The sequence below is a fragment of the Talpa europaea genome, assembly GCF_964194135.1.
Source record: "Talpa europaea genome assembly, chromosome: 15".
Taxonomy (NCBI): domain Eukaryota; kingdom Metazoa; phylum Chordata; class Mammalia; order Eulipotyphla; family Talpidae; genus Talpa; species Talpa europaea.
The window spans coordinates 79,129,469-79,148,545 of NC_140083.1; the positions used below are offsets into that span (position 1 = coordinate 79,129,469).

The 19,077-nt window shown below is 54.3% G+C and overlaps 1 protein-coding gene across 1 annotated transcript; it reads right to left on the reverse strand.

Moving 5' to 3' along the window:
• Positions 1 to 7,831: 7,831 nt before the first annotated feature.
• KRT77 (keratin 77) lies at positions 7,832 to 18,706 on the reverse strand (the record flags this gene model as incomplete). Its single annotated transcript, XM_084256357.1, has 9 exons — positions 7,832 to 8,130; positions 9,021 to 9,055; positions 9,480 to 9,700; positions 9,798 to 9,923; positions 11,405 to 11,569; positions 12,547 to 12,642; positions 13,109 to 13,169; positions 13,408 to 13,622; positions 18,179 to 18,706. The coding sequence occupies 9 exons, from the start codon at positions 18,704 to 18,706 to the stop codon at positions 7,832 to 7,834; spliced, it is 1,746 nt and encodes a 581-aa protein (XP_084112483.1).
• Positions 18,707 to 19,077: the final 371 nt, after the last annotated feature.

A 19,077-nucleotide genomic window follows, 5' to 3' on the forward strand; every position in this document is an offset into this window, starting at 1 on the left:
AACAGGTGCAAACAGGTGGCGTGCAAGTGGCAGTTGATAAACAGATGCAGCAGTGAGATGAGCAGATAGAAGTTGTTTCATATGTTCCGTAAAGCAAAGAGGGGGGGTAAGATTTAACAGACGGTTCAAGCCTCGCGCTATTCTATGGAGGCATGAATGTGGATCTGTGAGGGAGGCAAAGCCAGGAGCCTGGAAAAGCTGATTGAGAAGTTAAAATTGTCTGTGGATGGCAATAATAACAATAACAACTAACTGCTATCAGAGACTGACCACCTACCAGAATCAAGCTTTCAGGGTATTCCCCTGCTAAATTTTTACAACTTGGAGATAGGCGCTATGCTTCTACCCTTTTTTAAATGGGGAAACTGAGACACAGAGAATGAATAACTTCCCCAGGTATACATGGATGGCAAGTGGCATAGCCATGGGATTTTAAGACTTGACTTTCTGGGCAAGCTGAGCTACAGTATGTAAGATCCTAGTCAGCATCTGGTACAGCAGCACAGAAATTGAATCTGGGGTGCTGCCTGCGCCCAAGCACGCACTCAGAAAATGCCTCTTCAGTCCCCTCTGAGAAGGGGACAATGAGGCACCGAGTGCAGGTGTAAGAGTGCTCAGCACGCATGACGAGGCGTGGCTGGCTCCGCGCAGCTCTGCATGATGAATTGTGGACCTGGATGGGAAGTGAGGCCATCGAGGCCTTCTGTCCTGTCGCCCGCGGTCCAAACCAGGACGCTAAGTGTCTCCTCTCCAGCCCACTCCTCTCCGCCGAGCCTCATCCTACCTCCTCTCCCGCAGCATCTACCCCACAAGCTCCCCCACAACGTGCCCCTTCACCGCCCCCCCACTGCTGCCCCACTGTCCCCCATCTCCATACACTGTTGCTAGGGCTCTGTCCTAACATTAACATCCCTGGGCTGCTAAACCAACTATCACTTTAGGGAATGAGTAATCCAGATCTTGTTCCTGACTAGGAACAATAGGACTGGGATGGTCTTGGCGCGGTAACGACTGTTGCCCAATTACCTCTGACAGGCAATCAAAATTCTTTTAGTTCAGCACACTCCCTCATGAGACATATCGCCCTGCACAATTGAGTCCTTCTAGGGTATGAGTATGTGTGTGCACACACGTGTGTGTCCATTCCCCCACCTCTGCCAGTCAACACACTTTCCATGAAGAAATTCACATGGAAACAAGTCAAAGCAGTGACGATCAGGCAATCAATAGACAATTCACAGAGCTGCGAAGGTCCTTGAGCTGCTGCCACGGAGGGGCGAAGGCCTGCTCGTCTCAGCGGGTCACATGTGCACGGGCACCTCACCAGGGTTATACACAAGTACTATCGAGCCCGGAGAACTAGGCCATCAATCCACTTCACAGAGCAGAAAACAGATTTAGAGAGATTAAATGACTTGCTTAGTTAGCCCAGCTAGAAATAGGTACATCTGGGACTACAGCTGAGCGTCCTGGTTTCAAAACAAGCCTCCTCCTGAGCAGGCAGGGGCCCTGAGCCCCACACTGAGCGCAGAGGCCGCCGCCGCTCATCCCAGCCGCACACGGGGCCGGCCGGCCTGCCAGCACGGGTGCCAGGAGGCAGGCCGGAGAGGGCAGGAAAGGTGTCCGGGTCGTGCTATCAATTCCTGGGGCTTCCGGTTCCTGATCCAAACCCGTGTGCTCTTCCCGCTGCCGCCAGCTCGCCGTCGCCCCCACGCGCCGTGAGGAGCCGGGATGGCGGGGTGAGCACTGACACTGGAAAGCAAGTGTGGGGGAAAGGGGCGAACACACACCCTTACTGCTGGCTTCTTTACAAACTAAAGAAGAAATGGACGTGGAGAGAGAGAGCTGGCATCTGTGAACACCGACTCTGTGCCACCGGCTCCGCGGCGCTTAAACGTCACCAACATTCCGCCCGGCAGGAGTGATGAGCTTATCTTTCTTTCAAAAGGCACTTAAGTTCATGGAGGCTAAATAGGAGCCCGGTTCCCCCCAGCTGGTGATGACAGCCTAACTGGCTCCCCGGCCTGCCCACCTTCGCCACGGCCTGCTCTGCCCGGCCTGGCCCCCAGCTGCACCACGACAGCTTTCCCTGCACCTCGGCCTGCCCGCTCGCATGCTTACTCAGCCCTCTCCCCGCTTTGCCTGTGCTGCTCTCCGCCCCCCCAGTTCACCTCTACTCTTCCCTTCTCTGCAAGAGTTTCCAGTTGCCTTTGAGACTTCAAACCCCTACTCACGCTCAAGCTCTGAGACACCTAAGGGCTCAGTTCCTGAGCATTTGGACCTGAACTTGGTTTTGGTCTGTCAGGCCTGGAGGGCAAATGCCCAGAGCTCCTCCTCCTCGCCAGGCAGTGGACAGGCCCCCTCTTCCAGGGAGTCTTCCTAAATTAACACCACTTGGATGCCCCATTGGCTTCTTTTTCTAAGCCCAGTTGCTGTCAACCCAAGTGCATGTTGGTTGCCTCGTTTCCCCGTGTGTGTAGGGTGGGTGAGCGGGGGGTGGACTTATGTTTCCTCAATTGCTCTGTACACATTCTGAAAGCAAGACTCAGTCCTCTGTGTTTTCAAGTGTCCTCCCAGCACCTCCTCTTTGCCCAGGCTCTCACCCCCCTGTTCCCTGCACCTGAGGGGTACCCCCATGAGTGGTGCACAGAGCACCTCCAATCCTGGGGACCCACACCCTCACACACGCATCAGAATTGATCCCTAAGACAAGGCTGCCACAGGCAGGCTGTGGGCACGGGCAGGGGCAGGTGTGGTGGTTTAAGAGCATTTTGAGGGATGGGACTAAGAAAGGAATTGAAGACGTGCAATGACAAGTCACCTGGCCCATGGGACTCCACCAGGGACGTGGGAGAAGGAAATTTCAGGGGAGTGGGGCATGAAGCTTGGGAGGAGTAAGGAGAGCACAAGGGGAGGCGGGGTGAGATGTTGAAAGCGGCAGCCAGCAGAGGAGGGGCTGAGGCTTCTGCAGGAGAGAAACGTGCAGAACAAGGGGCAGCCTCTCCGGAGAGACAATAAAGGAGGGCCCCGGAGCCTCTGACTAGCAGCACCGGAGCAGAGAACAGACCAGAAAGGAAGACGCCGACGATGAATGTGACATGAGGGCAGAGCAGAGCGTGTCTTACTCTAAGGCATGGAGTCAGCCAGACGGGGCTCCGCTCTTGATGGCACATTTCTAGCTGTGTGACCCTAGGCAGGTCGCTTGCCCTCTCTGAGCCTGATTGCTCATCTGTAAAGTGGGTACTGTCGCCCTTGCAGGGAAACTGGACTATAGTAGATGCTAGAAAGGAGGGATTCTCTGCCCTTGCATTTGACAGGACCCAGAAGATGACATAACACTTAGGAAAAGCTTGGGAATAAACTTCTTTATAAAATAAAGAGAAAATGGAAGAGAAAGGTGGCACTGACGTCTGTGTACACCAACTATGTGCCAGGAGCTACGTGGTATTTAAATATCACCAAAAATTTACTGGAAATAGGGTTTCACTGGAAACCGTGAGAAGACCCAGAAAGGAAAGTTAAGTCCTTGAAACAAGTCATGGAGCGGGAGAAAACCTTAGGGGTCCATAAATCTGTGAGAGGGGAGTTAGCGAGCCGTCTCGTGCCGGTAATGCCAGGCGCGGCTGCAGCCGAGGGAGCTGGCTGGACTTGGAAGCGGCCTCGCGTGGAAAGCCTGCTCCGCGGGCGGGTAGGCGCCGGAACTGAGCACCTGGCACAGGTGTGGAAGCCGCTCTGCGCACTCAGAGCCCCCAGCAGCCCTGCCGGTCCTGGGACTGACCCTCCCAGCATCCCCGATTCCCAGCTCCGCCTTGCAACAGAGTGTTGATCAAGACATCAGGTTCCCAAGACATCAGGTTCCCTGGGCTGATCAGAAAGGCGATAAAACCAGGGCAGCAGGTCCAACAGAACAATAGGAATTACACCGAGCTTGAAGATGGACTGTCAGGGCACTTGGCTCATAATTTACAGATACATCCTGGGCTAAGGGACTGGTAATGGAGGGCGAGGCAACATTCTTGAGAGACTTTTCCGTAGACTGAGGACTTTCCCAGCCCAGTAATGCACACCTTGTCCAAGGTCAAATGGAGTTAGGATGTTATTGAGCCAATGATTGTTCCTCTTCATCACGTCCTGAGATCAAAATCTATGTAGATGAGAAGCTGGTGGAATTAAATTTAGACTCTCTGAGCACCCCGCCCTGCCACTGCCTCATGGAGGGAGGGGCAGCTGGCAAGCTTTCTCTGGGAGTCCTGTCCTGAGTGCCAGGCACTCCTGTCCACCCTTCTGCTCACGAACGGATGGACAGCTTCGCTCCCCCTCTGAGGCTCTGAACAGCACTGTCCAGAGCAGGATGAAGTGTTCCATGGTTCCTGGCGGGACCACACATGGTCTCTATACCTTCTCCTGGGGCCAGTGAGAGTCAGGAGGGATACTGCATGTGGGAACATTTTGCACATGGAATTTCTTCTGACTTCACGGGGGTGAGCTAAAGGTGAGAGGCCTTTGCTCCTGATGAGATGGTGCATTGCCTCGAGCAGGGATATTGTCCTACCAGGAGACCTCCTCCCTGTCTTTCAGGGCTAGTCCCACGGCCCCAGAGCATCTCAGGACTTTGCATTGGGCTCAGCCTTCCTCCTCTTCCCGGCCTTCTTTCCTCGTGCTCCTGTTCTGGGGAATCTCTGTTCCAACAGTCCTAGGATTCAGGCACACGCCTCCCTCTGTCTGTGCCCCAGATCTCCATGACAGAGATCTTCAAGGCTTCCAAGAGGCAGGGCTGTGTCTTCTGGAATGATCCCAATTGGGATGGGAAAAATGAACCCTGGTTGGCTTTGCCTTTGGATACATTCCCTCTAGTCCAACTTGAATTCCCCAAGAATCACATTTCATGCTGATCCCAGGGATAATCAAATCATACCCTGAAATCAGTCTGGTGGTGCCAGAAGATGTGCGTTCATCTATACTCCTGGCTAGGCCCCTTGGCCTCTCCATCACGTGACCCTTCCCTCGCTTCGACCTTCATTTTTCCAAATACGAAATAGAGGTAGGATTCTTTTTTATCTCAGACTCCACTACAGAGACTCTCGGGGCAGCGGAGATGAGATGTCACTGGCAGATCTCCCCACCCAACCTCCACTCCTTCCTCAGCCTCCTGCCAAATGGTTAGTCAGGCTCTGCTTGACATCTGCTAACTCCCTAGTGACTCTCCCGTCTCCGGATCAATAAAAGGTGTTCCTTATACCTGCTGCAGTCCCACCTGAGCTGGTTCATCAGCCAGGGCCCCCCCTCCACTTTCCTATGGAGGCTCTTCCAGTGGACTGTCTCATCTCCCCCCACGACTTCTCCAAGGTCCTCCTCTGGCGGTCATGTCTCTGATTCCCCACCCCTCCTGCCACCGTCTCCTGTATGGCTCCGATTTAGTAATGTTCCCAGAGGTGTCCGGCTATGGAAGAGCCTCTCTTCCTGGGCCCCGTGCCCGTTACCCTCAGCCGCAGCTCACAGGTGTCACCCCAAATCATGGGGATCGCCACTGCTGTCTCGCCCCGCCTCCCTGGCCTTGTCCTCGTGCTCTCAGTTTTGACTTCCCATGGGGGGCACTTCACGGCCTGCGCGCTCTCTCCTCCCCTCCAGGCAGCCCCTCTGCCCAGCTGTCCCTCTCCACGCCCACCGCCTCACAGGCCTGCTGCCAATCAGGTGAGATATGGAGCAACCTCAGAATGAATGTAAGGTGTGCCTGGGAACATGACGTCTTATCAATATGCGCTGCTTATTTGAACAGTTGTGTCTGGATGCACCGGGACCCAGAGTCCTGCTGGATTCCTTTGGGGAATGAGAATGTAGGTCAAATCTTTTACGTGACTCCTTTATACCAAGCTCAGAAATCTCACGTGATAAGGTCACAGCTTACCCGGCTCCATCCTTGAGTGCCAGCCTCAGGAGCATCGATGAAGCCACCCCCACCGCGCTCACCCACTCAACTGCCTGGCTAGGCTTCTCCTGGGTGACTGCCCCTCTCGTGAACACACTCACCCTCTCTGCAGCTCTGATGGACCTTTCCCATGCCCGGGGGCCCTCCCCGGACTCCCTGACCACACTTGGCCCAACTCTGCTCCCCAGCCCAGTTCTGCCTCCCCACTTCGGAGGCCTTCCCTCCCCACTCTGGCTCCTGCTTCACGCCCCCTCCCTCTGAGGCCTCCTGCCTGGGAACCTTTCCCTCCCCCACAATCTGTTGTTTGGGTTGTGAGCGTCTGAAGGTTCAGAAACATGTTCATTCAACATTCATTCCCAGAGCCCTGGCCACGGCCTGCCACTCAGGAGGTGCTGAACAGATGTCTGCTGAGCAAACCTGTGAGCGGCTTTCAAAAGGATGGTCCCTTTCAGAGCTAGTATGATCGTGCCCCAAGGTTTTTCATGATCGTGTATTACTCATGCAATAAAAAAAGTAACCAAAAAATTAAATTTGACTTTCCAAATATAAATAATGCCAGAGACCTGCAGAAATTAAAGAAAAATAACTCCTCTCTTGACCACACAGCAGTTGAGATCACAGAAACATTTATTATAGAAACAGCAGAAACGCCAAGCCCTTCAAGGCACATCTTCAACCAGGACATGATGAAATCACAGCCCTCCCAGGGGCCCACACTGAGTCCATCAGGTGCCCCCAGAGAAGCATGGACTTGGAGGGGGTGTTAGGAATTAGCAAGCAAGCAAAGGTGGTGGCCCCAGATCTTGGCAGCAAAGCCACCTTCCTTCCCTCAAGACCCACAGGTTGGCCAATGCCTCCCCTTGCTGACCTCTCTAGCACATCAAAGTATCTTATGAAAGCCCAAAATGAAGGGTCAAATCCTCACAATGTTCAGTCCCAAAGAATAAGACAGAAGGGACTGTGGGGTCTGGAAAAGAGCTTTAAGCTAGTTTGCAAATAATGGGCAGCTTCCTGGCTGGTTCAGGATGGACCCCTCCCAAGAACCAAGTCTCAACCTTGAAGTCCTCAGGACACCCAGGCAGAGCAGAGTTGACCTGAAGGTGCCCACCGCTGGGCCCGCCCTGGGAGTCAGTGATGGAGCAGAGCTCAGATGTCTTGATCCCCAAAGAACAGAATTGTCAGGACGGGCAGCACCAAACATACTTGAGCGCCTCCTCCAGCTCCCCCACTCGCTGCTAAGAAAGGTCCTTCCCAGGGACAAGGCTGTGTGCCCTCTGAGACACCCGCACCTCGGCCTGCTAACCCGGGAATGATGCCTCCAGAGACAGAGGCTCAGGGGCAGAAGCAGATGTGAGTCACAGGCAGCTGGTGTGGCGGCTAATCCACGCCCTCCATCCACCAGAAACAGGGAGGCTACAGACCAAGAGGCAGGGATGGGCCCCTGCAGAGCGCCCCTTCCCAGCTACCTTGCCTTGCCAGGGGCCACCCCACAGGCTTCATCGGTGGGCGCCCTGAGCCATGGGCTGCTGTTCAGACCAGCGGGTGAGGAAAGGGAATGTGAGTCTGCCAGGCTGGTGTGGGCGACATCCAGGCTCCAGCAGCCACGGGCAGACGCTCTTCAGGCTCCTTCCCCGGGGCTGGCCGGCCAGGGCGGCTGAGGAGGCCGAGCTGAGAGCGCACCCGGCCGCCCGCAGGCCCCTCCACGCCCAGACCTGCTGCCTGCCGGCCACCTGCCTCCCCACCTCCAGTGCAATTTCTTGGCGGAACTGCTGAGCCCATGGGGAAAGGGGGGTGGGAGGGGTCGGGGAGGGGTCGGGAGGGCGTGGGGGGTGGACAGGGGCGAGCCGGCGCGGTCTGCAGGGGGGCGAGAGGCCGGGCGCCCCTGGACGCCTCCCCGGGAAGCCTCTACTCCAGGATGCGCCTGTGCGAGGTGTTGGTGGAGGTTTGGATGATCTGCGCGCGGGAGGAGCCGCCGCCGCCTCTGCCCCCGTACTTGCTGCTGCTTTTGCCGCTGCTGCTCGCCCCGTAACCTCCGCCGCTGCCCCCTCGGGAGGCCCCGTAACCTCCGCCGCTGCCCCCGGCCCCGCGGGAGCTGCCCCCGGCCCCGCGGGAGCTGCCCCCGCCGCCGCTGTAGCCCCCGGAGGCCCCGGAGCCCCGGCCGCCGCCTCCGGAGCCGCTGACTGTCACCTGGCTGCTCTGCACCGCTGTGGGGAACAGGGGAGCCCAGATGAGGCCAGAGGACAGGGAAGCCCCCCTGCCCCTCCCTGCTCCCCCCTGCTCCCACTTGCTCCCACCTGCTCCTCCCTTCTCCCACCTGCTCCTCTCTGCTCCTACCTGCTCCCACCTGTTCCTCCTGCTCCCCCCTGCTCCTCTCTGCTCCTACCTGCTCCCACCTGCTCCCCCCTGCACCTCCCTGCTCCCACCTGCTCCCACCTGTTCCCACCTCCTCCACCCTCCTACATCCTTAATCACCAGCAGCAGCAGACTTCCAAAATAAGATACATTGGTTGAAAGTATTCCCTTTTCAAAACTATTCTTCCTGCTGCAAAGGGAAGGCAGAGCTCATTCTCTTGCTAGAGCCCAGCGAGGTCTAAGCCACCTCTGGGTACTAGGTGTCATGACGATTAGGATCATGAGTAAAATCATGACAATTTATTTCAGTGAATTTCTCCAGGCTCTGCACTTGCATTTCTTTACCTTGATTTTCATTGTCTGGAACGGGAAATTAAAATGCCACACTGGAGCCTCCCCAGTGGCGCAGGGGCTGAAGTCGGCATTATCAAGCTATCACAGCCACTTCAGCCTGAGTTTGATCCGGGCCAAGGAGCTGACAAACATGGCACAGCCGACCTCTCCTGTCTCCTGGCTGCTCCCCTCAGCAGTGTATTTCAGAAGATCTGCCTGTTCCCACTGTCTCTGGTGAATCCTCTCACCTCCCACACCTCTGGCCTACACCCCAGTTCTTGTATGCATACATGAAAATAAATCTTTCAAAAAAAAAAAAATACCAGACTGCCCATTTGCAGCTGGCCAGCCCCCGGGGAACCTTCCCCCACCCAGCACCAACATCCCCATCCCAGGCCCTGCCACTTACAGATGCTCACACGGTTCTGCATCTCGCCTGACATCCTGTGAAACAGAGCACACGTCAGCTGAGCATAGAACCTGACAGCAGGCAGCAAACTCAGCCTGGGGAACAGAGCTGTCTGTGTGTGGAGGGAGAGCCAGCCTAAACCTTGGGGAAAGGTGTGTGCACAGGCAGGAAGGTCAGGAGCCCCAGGGGCCAGAGGGGACTTTAAGCATTTTCCTGGAACCCTTTAGCATGGGGGTCAGAGGGTCACCACCCCGTTGCAGTGCCTTGGAGTAGACAGACATTCTGCTTAGAGGCAAGGGAATGATGACAATGGCCCCAACAACCTCTGCTTCTTCCTGGAGTGTTTCTGCTCTTCCTGGGCTACTCATCTCCCCAGAAAAGCTGGTGTCACCTTATCTCCAAATAGCCCCTCCCCACTCCAGACCTGATCTTGCTCCTTGGCCCCAGAACCTGGCCCACCTGCTCTCCTCGCCCTCCAGCAGCTTGCGATAGGTGGCGATTTCCACGTCCAGGGACAGCTTGGCTCCCAGCAGTGCCTGGTAGTCCCGCAGCAGCCGGGCCAGCTCCTCCTTGGAGCCCTGCAGGGCGTCCTCCATGTCCTGTAGCTTCTGCTTTGCATCCTGGAGGGCCCGCTCTCCTCTCTCCTCAGCGTCGGAAATGACCCCGTGCATCTGTTCGATCTGCTCAGAGATGGCGAAGGAGAACCATCTGGGGCTGAGTTCATGGAGCTCCTTCCAGCAGACATTGCGGGCAGCCCACGCCGAGTGCCCACCCCACCTGCTTTTTGACGTTGGCAATCTCTGCCTGCAGCCTCTGGACGGTGCGGTTGAGCTCGGAGATCTCCATCTTACTGTTCTTCAGCTCATCTCCATGTCTCCCCGCTGTGATCTGGAGCTCCTGGTACTGAGGGTCAAAGCAACACCGTGGCCAGTCAGCCTGCTATTCACCAAGAGCCCCTCCAGAAGGAAGTGGGTTTGTCCTCCCAGACCCTGTCCAAAGCTGCTGTCCCCTGGGAAAGTACCCAGAGTAAGCCCCCCTAGAGCTGTACACACACGCGCGCGCACACACACACACACACACCCCAATATCCATATCAAGCCTCTGTGTTCACATCCCAGACAGACAATCTTGCTTCTTGGTGCCCTTTTAACCTCCTCCCCCCGACACCTAAGCCTCCGCACTGACCCTCGCGCACACTGGGACCTCCTCAAGTTTACCACCCCAACATACTCCTAATCTTTTCCAGGATGGTTTTCCTAGCAATCAGAGACCAGGTGTGCTCCAAGTTCATTCCCATTTCCCCCGTGTCTGTTTCTACGTCCACAAGGCCCCATCCGTGGGAACTCTCCCAGGAGCCACGGTTCTGGCAGGGGCACAAAGATCGGTCAAGGGAATCTCCGTATTCTGAGGTTTTCACCGTTGACCTTCTACCTCCCAGTCTTGTGCTAAGATCCGCGTCACGCAGAACACCTGTCTGCAGGAGAGTGGGCAGAGACCAACCCAGAGTGGCGTTGCCACAGGTAATCCACAAAGTAGGTCCCTACGTGCCAGCTGTTCAGAATTTAGTGACTGGTCTTTGACTCTTCTGCTGGAGAGTCTCACCCTCCAAAGAAGTCCAAGTCAATTTATGTTCAAGAAGTGATTAGGGCCTCCCCTGGTGGCGCAGTGGTTGAGCGCTGGGCTGTGAGGCTGCCCACAGCCTCTGCAGCGCCAGTTCATTCCCTGGCCGCCGGCGAGGGTCCCACAAAAATAAAAAAAAGGAAGTGATCAAAGATGTGCCCAAAGCTGAGCTACAAAGATATTGAGCTCATTCGTGAGGGTATATTCTTACCAAGGAATATCACTCTGCCCAGAAAAATGATGGAGAGTATTGAATGTCTTGGGAAGGCATTCATAAATGTTAAGTGAAAAAGAAGTACAAAATTATGTTTTAAAGTTAATGTTATGGAAAATATAAGAATAAAAACCATTGTCGTAGTTGAGAGTAGGAGTTTATAGATGCACACCTGAGTTTAACTGCATTGTCACTCACCATCATGAGATCTTAGGGAAATTCGGTAATCTCCTACTCTACCATCTGTAAACGGGGAGAATGATATCCTTATCTTATAGGGTTGTTGTAAAGAGTAAATGAAATACCACACACGTGGCACTTAGAGCAGGGCCTGGCACATGTGAGTTTTCAATAAATGTTAGTTATAAGAACTGGTAGAAAAGTTTCTGCCCTGTTAATAATGGTAGTAAGATATGAGTAGTCTTTAGCTGTCATTTCTCAATTTCCTATAACAAACAAGTTTTCCTTTAAAAATAAGAGAAAAAAGATACAAGTCTTCAAGTTACATTCACTTTTTGGTACCGAGTCTGGGAGGAGGGGCAGCGCCCACCTTGGTCTGGTACAGCGCCTCGGCCTCATCCTTGCTCCTCTGCGCGATCAACTCATACTGGGTCCGTACAGCATCGATGATGCTGTCCAGGTCCGGGAAACGGTTGTTGTCCATGGACAGGATGACATTGGTGTCGCTGATGTGGGTCTGCATCTGGGACAGCTCCTGCAAGGCATGGAGGACAGGCTGACTCCTACTCACCTCCTGGGGCCTCAGTTTCCCTCTACTGCACCATCAAGACTCTCTGGGAGGGCCTCCCCAGTGGCGCAGCGATTGAGCGCTGAGCTGCAAAGCTGCCCGCAGCCTCTGCAGTGCCGGTTCGATCCCCAGCCAGCGGGCAAGGGTCCTACATGGTACGCAGACCTCTCCTGCTGCCTGCTGCTCCCCTCAGCAGTGTATTTTGTCAGTCTGCCTGCTCTGCTCCCTGCTCTGGCTCTGGTGAATTCTCTCACCCTCCCGTGCTTCTGACTGTACCCAGTGCTTATATAAATAAATGAATGAATAAATAAATAAATAAATAAATAAATAAATAAATAAATCTTTTAAAAAAGACTGGGAAAAGCAGAACCTGGGCTAAATGGGAGTCTTGGGGGAAATTTCTTTGACTTGTCACCAGACACCGAGGCACCTCGAGTAAAGGTAAAAGTGCCCAGATCTGGCTTATTGTATCATTAACCATAAAGCTCCCAGCACAGCGCCCAGCCCAGAGCAGGTGCAGCCAAGTTTGGTAAGAGTGAAAGCAGAACCCGGGCTGGTGATGTTTGGTGCCTCGCTGCTGCAGTCTTCCTTTGTTCGCTTTAAGAGCCACACTGCCCTCTTCCAGGGAGTTCCCAAAGAGCCCCATCACTGCGCTGAGGAGCTTTCTGGTTGTATGTCCTGGTGTTAACCTCACTTCCCAGATAGAAGTGGGATCCCTTCACCTACTTCTGCCTCAGGACACCCCACCTCTGATACCCAGAGCCCCATCCAGGAATCCTGCACCTTGGAGCTGAGGATGGCTGACTGCAGCTACAGTTTTGAGGTCACCAGAGAAAGGAGACCCTAGAGATAATGTTGGGTTTCAGGGACCCACCTCTTAACAGTCCATGCCCCTTGGGAGATGTGAGAAAAAGAGAAGGAGTTTCCAGGAGAGCTTAACTCACCACATCAAATAAATATTTCAGGAAACTGATCTCCCCAGACAGAGTGTCCACCTTGGACTGCAGGTCCGCTTTGTTCATATAGGCAGCGTCTACATCCTGAACAGGAAGCAAAGACAGTCGGACCTTACGGCACAGGGCTGCCGGCCACGCTGGGCAGCGTGGGCAAGTTGTACAACCTCTCTGTGCTTTTTTTCCTCGCTTGAAAATTTCCTCACGTAAAGGACCTGCAATCTCGGGTCTTCTTGTTCAGAAAGAAGTGTGACACTAAGCTCCTCATCTTAGTCACACACAAAACCCCACACCCCTCCTGGGCCCCTAAGGTGACACGTAAATGACAATCAAAAAGCTGTCACTTTCAGGACCTGAAGAGGGAACTCAAGGATTCCTAACTGTTCATTTCAACATCACTTTAGGATTTACTCCAGCAATTGGGCAACACACACAACAATCTGGCGCCGGAGGTGACCCTGTGCATCACTTGGTCACATGGCACCCCACAGGAATTCCTCAACCTGCTCAGCTTCCTGGATCCACAGTCCCCCAGGACACCCCTGTCCCTCACCTTTTTCAGGATGACAAAGTCATTCTCAGTGTTGGTCCTCCGGTTGATTTCATCCTCATATCTAGGGGTAGGGGGAGGCAAGAAGCACAAACAGACTGTAGGGGCCACCGATGGCAATGCCCTCCTAGCAGGGCTACCTACGCAAAATGGCGCCCCTGCAGGTGTACATGGCGAACTGGCCTGAGCCAGGGGGCCCTCACAGCGCCCCTTACACATTAACACTGGCCCAGGACATCATGCCCGGTGAATCAGGTCCCTTCCCTGCTTCTCCTGGCCCCCTGTGCCCACGCGAGCCTCACTTGCTCTTGTAGTCCTCCACGACATCCTGCATGCTCTTGACCTCCGTGTTCTGGCGCATCTGCTCCGCATTGAGAAAGTCCACCTGCTTCCGCAGCTCGTTGATGTAGCTCTCCAGGATGGGCTCCAGGTTGTTGGTCCTGGTTGAGGTGTCTACCTGCTGCAGCAGCTCCCATTTCGTCTGCAGCACCTGGTTCTGCTGCTCCAGGAATCGCACCTGAGAACAAGAGATGCCCAAGTGTACCCCAAGTGTGGGTCTGAGAAGCCCCCCCATAGTCCACAAGATCCACAGCCCCTCAGCATATCCCGACCTCAGAGACTCAAGATGCCCCTCTAGGCCCAGAGAGCGCCCCTTTCTCTGAGACCAAGACACAGGGACATAATGTGATTTCTGGTGGCTGTTTGACGCATGGCTGCAAGGTCAACGCACCTAAAATTAAGCTCTGCCTGGTTTTAAAGTCAGCCCCTCCCACCAGTGCCTGCTTCCCGTAGCCTCTGCCCCACACTTGGCTCTGGCCCTTGGCGCCGGGTTTGTCCACACCGGGAGGAAATGGTGATCGGACATCTGAAACACTGACGCAGCCAAGGCGCCTTTCTCTTGGTGGTGGAAGAGGAAATAAGAGGAAGGAAGGAAGAACGTGGCTCAGAGTATTAACCTTACTCATCAGTGTACGTGCCTGAAACCCCCACCGCCTGCCAGTATGCATCCCGGACGGCACCTCAGTTAAATTCTTTTATAACCCAGACAGAATTCTGAAAGTAAATTTTCTTTTTCAAAATGTTGTGCAAAGTTTTAGGGCCTCAGAGAAAGAACTCTGGGGTTGTCTCGTGTCTAGGAAAGCTATTTCCTTCATTAGCACAGAGACTGAAGAAGAAACATCATCCTATAGTCTCACTGCCTCTTCCCCCAAGCTTGTCCCCCAAGCGGACACTCAGGCCAGCACAGGGCATAGGAGCCGGCCGTGCAGACCAAGTGCGTGGTTGTCCTTCGCAGGACAGTGATGGGCCTCAGCTTACCCCTGCCAGAGGCCCGAGGTAGAACTCTTCCCTCCTGAGCCTTCACCGAGACTAAGGTGCCTCTGTGCCTGCTCAGGTACAAGGGGGGGAGGGGGGCGAACCCACTGCCTTGTGCCCTGAAGACACTCCACAACGTAGCCCTGAGGAGGGTCCCCAAAGGGCCCAGTCTCTCAGGAGACCACCCATCTGAGGGCCCAGCTCCTGCTAACTCTCGCCGGAGACTGAAGGGAAACACGTGCGAGAACACAGCTCCCTGGCTCACTTCCGCAGTGTTATCACAGGAGATTAGGCAACCAGTTCTCACAGGTCTCTCAGACAACACCCCTGTGAGAAACGCCTGCCACCTCGCCTGTTTCACTCTGGCGGCACTCCCAGGAGTCGAGAAAGCCACTGGTGCTCGCTCGCAGCCCTGGTCTCTGCATTTAGGAACCAGAGGAAAGAATCTCAGGGTCCCATGCGGAATCTTCAAGCCAAACAGAGACTCAGTGCTCTGGCGTTCGCCTGAATGCCCCCCACTCACATTATCTCAAGAGCTCAGTGAAAGAAACTGGGGCTCTCACCAAGCCACCCAAACTGCAGAGGCAGCAGCTGGCTTCAGAGAGGGCCCTGGCTGTTTTAATGGAGTGTAACCACTAGAATAATCATGGAATGTCATTGTGATGATTCCCCAGGTCCCCAAAATATTCCCAGGCTGTGCCCCATCAGTAATACTCAGGGGGAGCTCAGAGAACGCAGGTAAGACTTGGCCTCACATTGAGCTAGACTTGTCACTGGAAAAAGCACACCCCACTTGGCCTCTCACACCCCCCTCCCTCCCGCTCAAGACACTCCAGCCCTGCCCACAGTGAGCCCCTGGCGGCTCCGTCACCCCATATTTCCCCAGCACTTCGGCTGGTTAATTCCTATTCACCCTTCAGATCCCCCCTGAAGTCATGTCCCTCTTGTCACCCCCACAAGGGCCCCATCTTTCCCCATACGTCTGTCACGGCCTGCAGTGATCCGGCCCTTCTGTCTAGTGCTCCCGTGGACATGGTCCGAGACCCACGGACATAGAGCAGCCGACAAGGAAGACAGTTAATAAGCGTCTTGGAATAATAACACGCAACGAGCTTAGAAAATGCCCGCTACTGTCTCCAGCACACAAGATTCAAGCTTGGCTGAACCAAGCCAAGCCAGTGTCCCCACAGAAGAGATGAACCCACCCCCCCTTTCCTTCCTGAGGTCCCTTTTCTTTGTAATTGGTCCTAAAAAAAAAAAAAGCTTTTGTCTCCATTCCCACACCCTGAGGGTCCAAGCCAGACACCTGAGGACTGACTCAATTTTTCAGTCAACACACGTTTGTGAAGCAATCACCACATGCCAGGCGCTATTCTGGACGCTGGAGCCACAATCCCTGCTTTCTGGGAGTTTGTGTTCTTTTCCAAGGGTAGTTGCAAAGAAATAAATGTGGAGTCAAATGGCTGTAGGGGTGCTGGAGAAAGTGAGCAGGGAGGGGGGACAGCATGCTGGGGAGGGCATACTGCTTTAAACAGGAAGATCAGGGAAGGCCCCCCTAGACAGTGGCATCTGTGTAGAAGAAGCCAGGCCACTCTGGAGGGAGGAGTTCCAAACAGAGAGAGTGGCAAGTGCAAAGGTCCTGAGGCAGGACTGCACTTGGGGTGCTGGATGACACAAGAATTCAACAGTGTGCTAGTAAGCAAGAGGGGGGGTGGAGAGGACACAGATAGGGGGGGCAGGCTTATTATGGACAGCTCAGTTCCAGCTCCCCTGCTCACTAAACCCTGCAGCCTGCGAGACATTGCACACAGTGCTAGCAGCAAGGGGTTCTCATTCTCACAAAGGCAAGCGAGAGATTAGCAGCAGCTGTAGGTCAGAGGGATTTGTAGCATCTTGGCTTTTATTCCAAAGGAGACAAGAAGCCAACAGAGGATTTAAGTGGAGAAGTGACGTGATGTTTTTACAGCTCTGATGCGGTGCTGAGAATAGGTTGTTTGGGATTAAGGAGGAAAGCAGTACTATCAGACCAGAAATCAGCATCAGTGCTGCAATAGAAGTGTGCTCCCTTCTGGCCAGGCCAGGGCCCCCACCAGTGAAGACTTGTTTCTCATGGACATGCCTCTAGGGAAGGACAAGAAGCCATATCTGCTGCACTTTGACCCCTGGCCACAGTGCCACTCCATAAAACTGAAGATGTCTTGTTAGTGGCAGGAGTCACAATCAAATGAGAGTCTCAAGAGATCAGTTGCAGCAATTCAGGGTCATTTCACTGACCCCCACTGTCTCTGTTCTCACTCTGTGTTGGCCTAGCCTTGACCTCCCGGTGGCATCGTCTTCATCTGTCCACTCTTTGCTCCACAAAAACACTCGGCCTCGCTGCCCATGTCTGAAGTGGAACAGCATTCCGCCAAACTCCCATCCACGATGATCAGAAGTAGCCAGAAGCACGTTGCTCTCTGAGACACCTTAGTGTCTGTCTCTGGGCCTTAGCACTCTTACCCTCCTCCCCCAGCTCTCGCGCTCTCTCCCGTGCCCAGCGTCTGCCCAGCCATACAGCCCAGGGGTGGCAGTTGGCCATGTGTACTCAGCAGTCAGACTAGGGGTCAAGCTGTAGCACCAACACTGAGCTTCCGGAGGGACTGGGGAAGTCACTGCACACCTGGGGCCTTTGTGCTGCAGGGCAAACCCACTACATCCCTGAAGACGACAAACTTTCAGAGGAGCCTCCAGCGGCTGCTATGCCATCTCTGACAGAAAGAAATGCCAGAGAAAGGCCTTTACTGGAGCTCTTGCACCAGACTTTAACTGGTGATTTGGGCCTGTTCTAGGCCTGGTTAAGTCACAGAACTAGGGAAAAGAGCTTTCGTGGCTCCATCTGGTCCATTCTTGGCTCTGGATGTAACTCATCCCGATGGGGAACTTGGAGAGAATCCTACATAGCATGCTGTTGACATCAGCCCCCACGGTATCTACCTGGTCTCTGCCATGGTTTGCCCGCCCTGCTTCCCTGCCCTGCAGGAATTGTAAACATTTGAAATTCCCTAAAAGCATCAGATTTTCATGCCTCCTGGTCCATCTCCCTGAAAATCTCTTCTACTCCAAGAACTCTTTCTCCACCTTCAAGACCCCTGAACAAGGCATGGGACCCCTGAACAAGACAGAAAGCCCCTGAACCTGGCAGGCTGAACCGTCACACCCTCCTTTGAGCTACCATGACCCCAACAGCACTACCCTGTTGATGCACTGGGCATCCTTGAGGGCAGCACCTGTATTCTAGTCACCCTTAGTCTGGCCCAGTGTCTGGCATATGGGAGATAATCAGGAAATGCTTGTGGGCTGGAAGGATGGATGGAGGATGGATGGATGACAAGATGGACAGATGGATGGATGGATGACTAGGTGGGTGCATGGCTGCATGGGTAAATGGGTGAGTGAATGGGTAGGTGAGTAGGTGGGCGAGGAGAAAGTGAACAATGATGAATCAGAATGAGACTACTACATTGTGTGTTTTGTCTATTATTTTCACACCTCTGGCATGCCTTCCTACCAAAAGGAAGAGATAGAAATAAATCTCCCCAATAAGTCAAATGGAAGCTTAAATGAGGTCAATGCTTTCTTAAGGTCCTGGGATACACACAACTGGAAGTGACTGTCCCCACCAACCTGAGACAGAACCCTGAGGTGAGCAGTGGCCGGGCACAAGCCCCTTGGGTCATTTGGTCAGAGACCAGATACCCCGCCTGCCCCCGAGATACTCACCTTGTCGATGAAGGAGGCAAATTTGTTGTTGAGAACCATGATCTGCTCCCGCTCCTGGGTCTTGACCCTCTGAATTTCGGGGTCCACCTCCAGGTGAAGCGGTTGCAGGAGGCTCTGGTTAATGGTCACCTCTTGGATGCCCCCCGGGGGACAAGAAGGACCAAAGCTCCCAAAATTGATACCTCCAAACCCAACACCCCTAAAGCCACCTCCACCATAGCCACCGCCGCCGAAGCTGCCACCCCCAAAGTTTCTGGCCCCTCCAAACACCCCTCCCTGGCGGAAACCACTTGCGTATCTGCCCACGAGATTCATGGAGATGCTCTTGCTGCCACCCAGATTGTAGAGGCTCCTGGAACTAAACCCCCTCATGTGGCCTCCATAGCCCCCACCACCGCACCTCCCTCGGGCTTGGCACACAAACCCTGCAGCCCGGCTCCCGCCACCAGAGCCTGCAGAAAAGCCAGTGCTGTAACCCCGCCTGCTCCTTGAGCTGAAGGCAGACTGAGAACTGAACTGGCGGTTCATGGTTGCTGGAGCATCCAGAGAAGCAGAGCAGAGAGAGAAAGAGGCAGCGACCCAAGAGGGAAGGCGCACTGGCTCCTTGAGAGAGCTGGCTCAGTCCCTATATATATACCACCGGTGGGCTGGGCATCTCTCGAGCCCTGGGAGGGGAGCAGTTATGTTTAGCTTGCCTGCCAGCAGCATCTGTTTAAAATCTCATACCTATGAGTTGCAGAAATTGCACGGTAGACAAACTCCCCCGACTTGATTATTTATCATTCATCTCCTGATATGTAGCGATCACAGCACAACAATCTCTCAGGAGCAGTTGCTGGAAACTCCTGTACAGTTTCCCCCAGATCATTAGTTGAGATCTGCCTAAGAAACTCCACCAC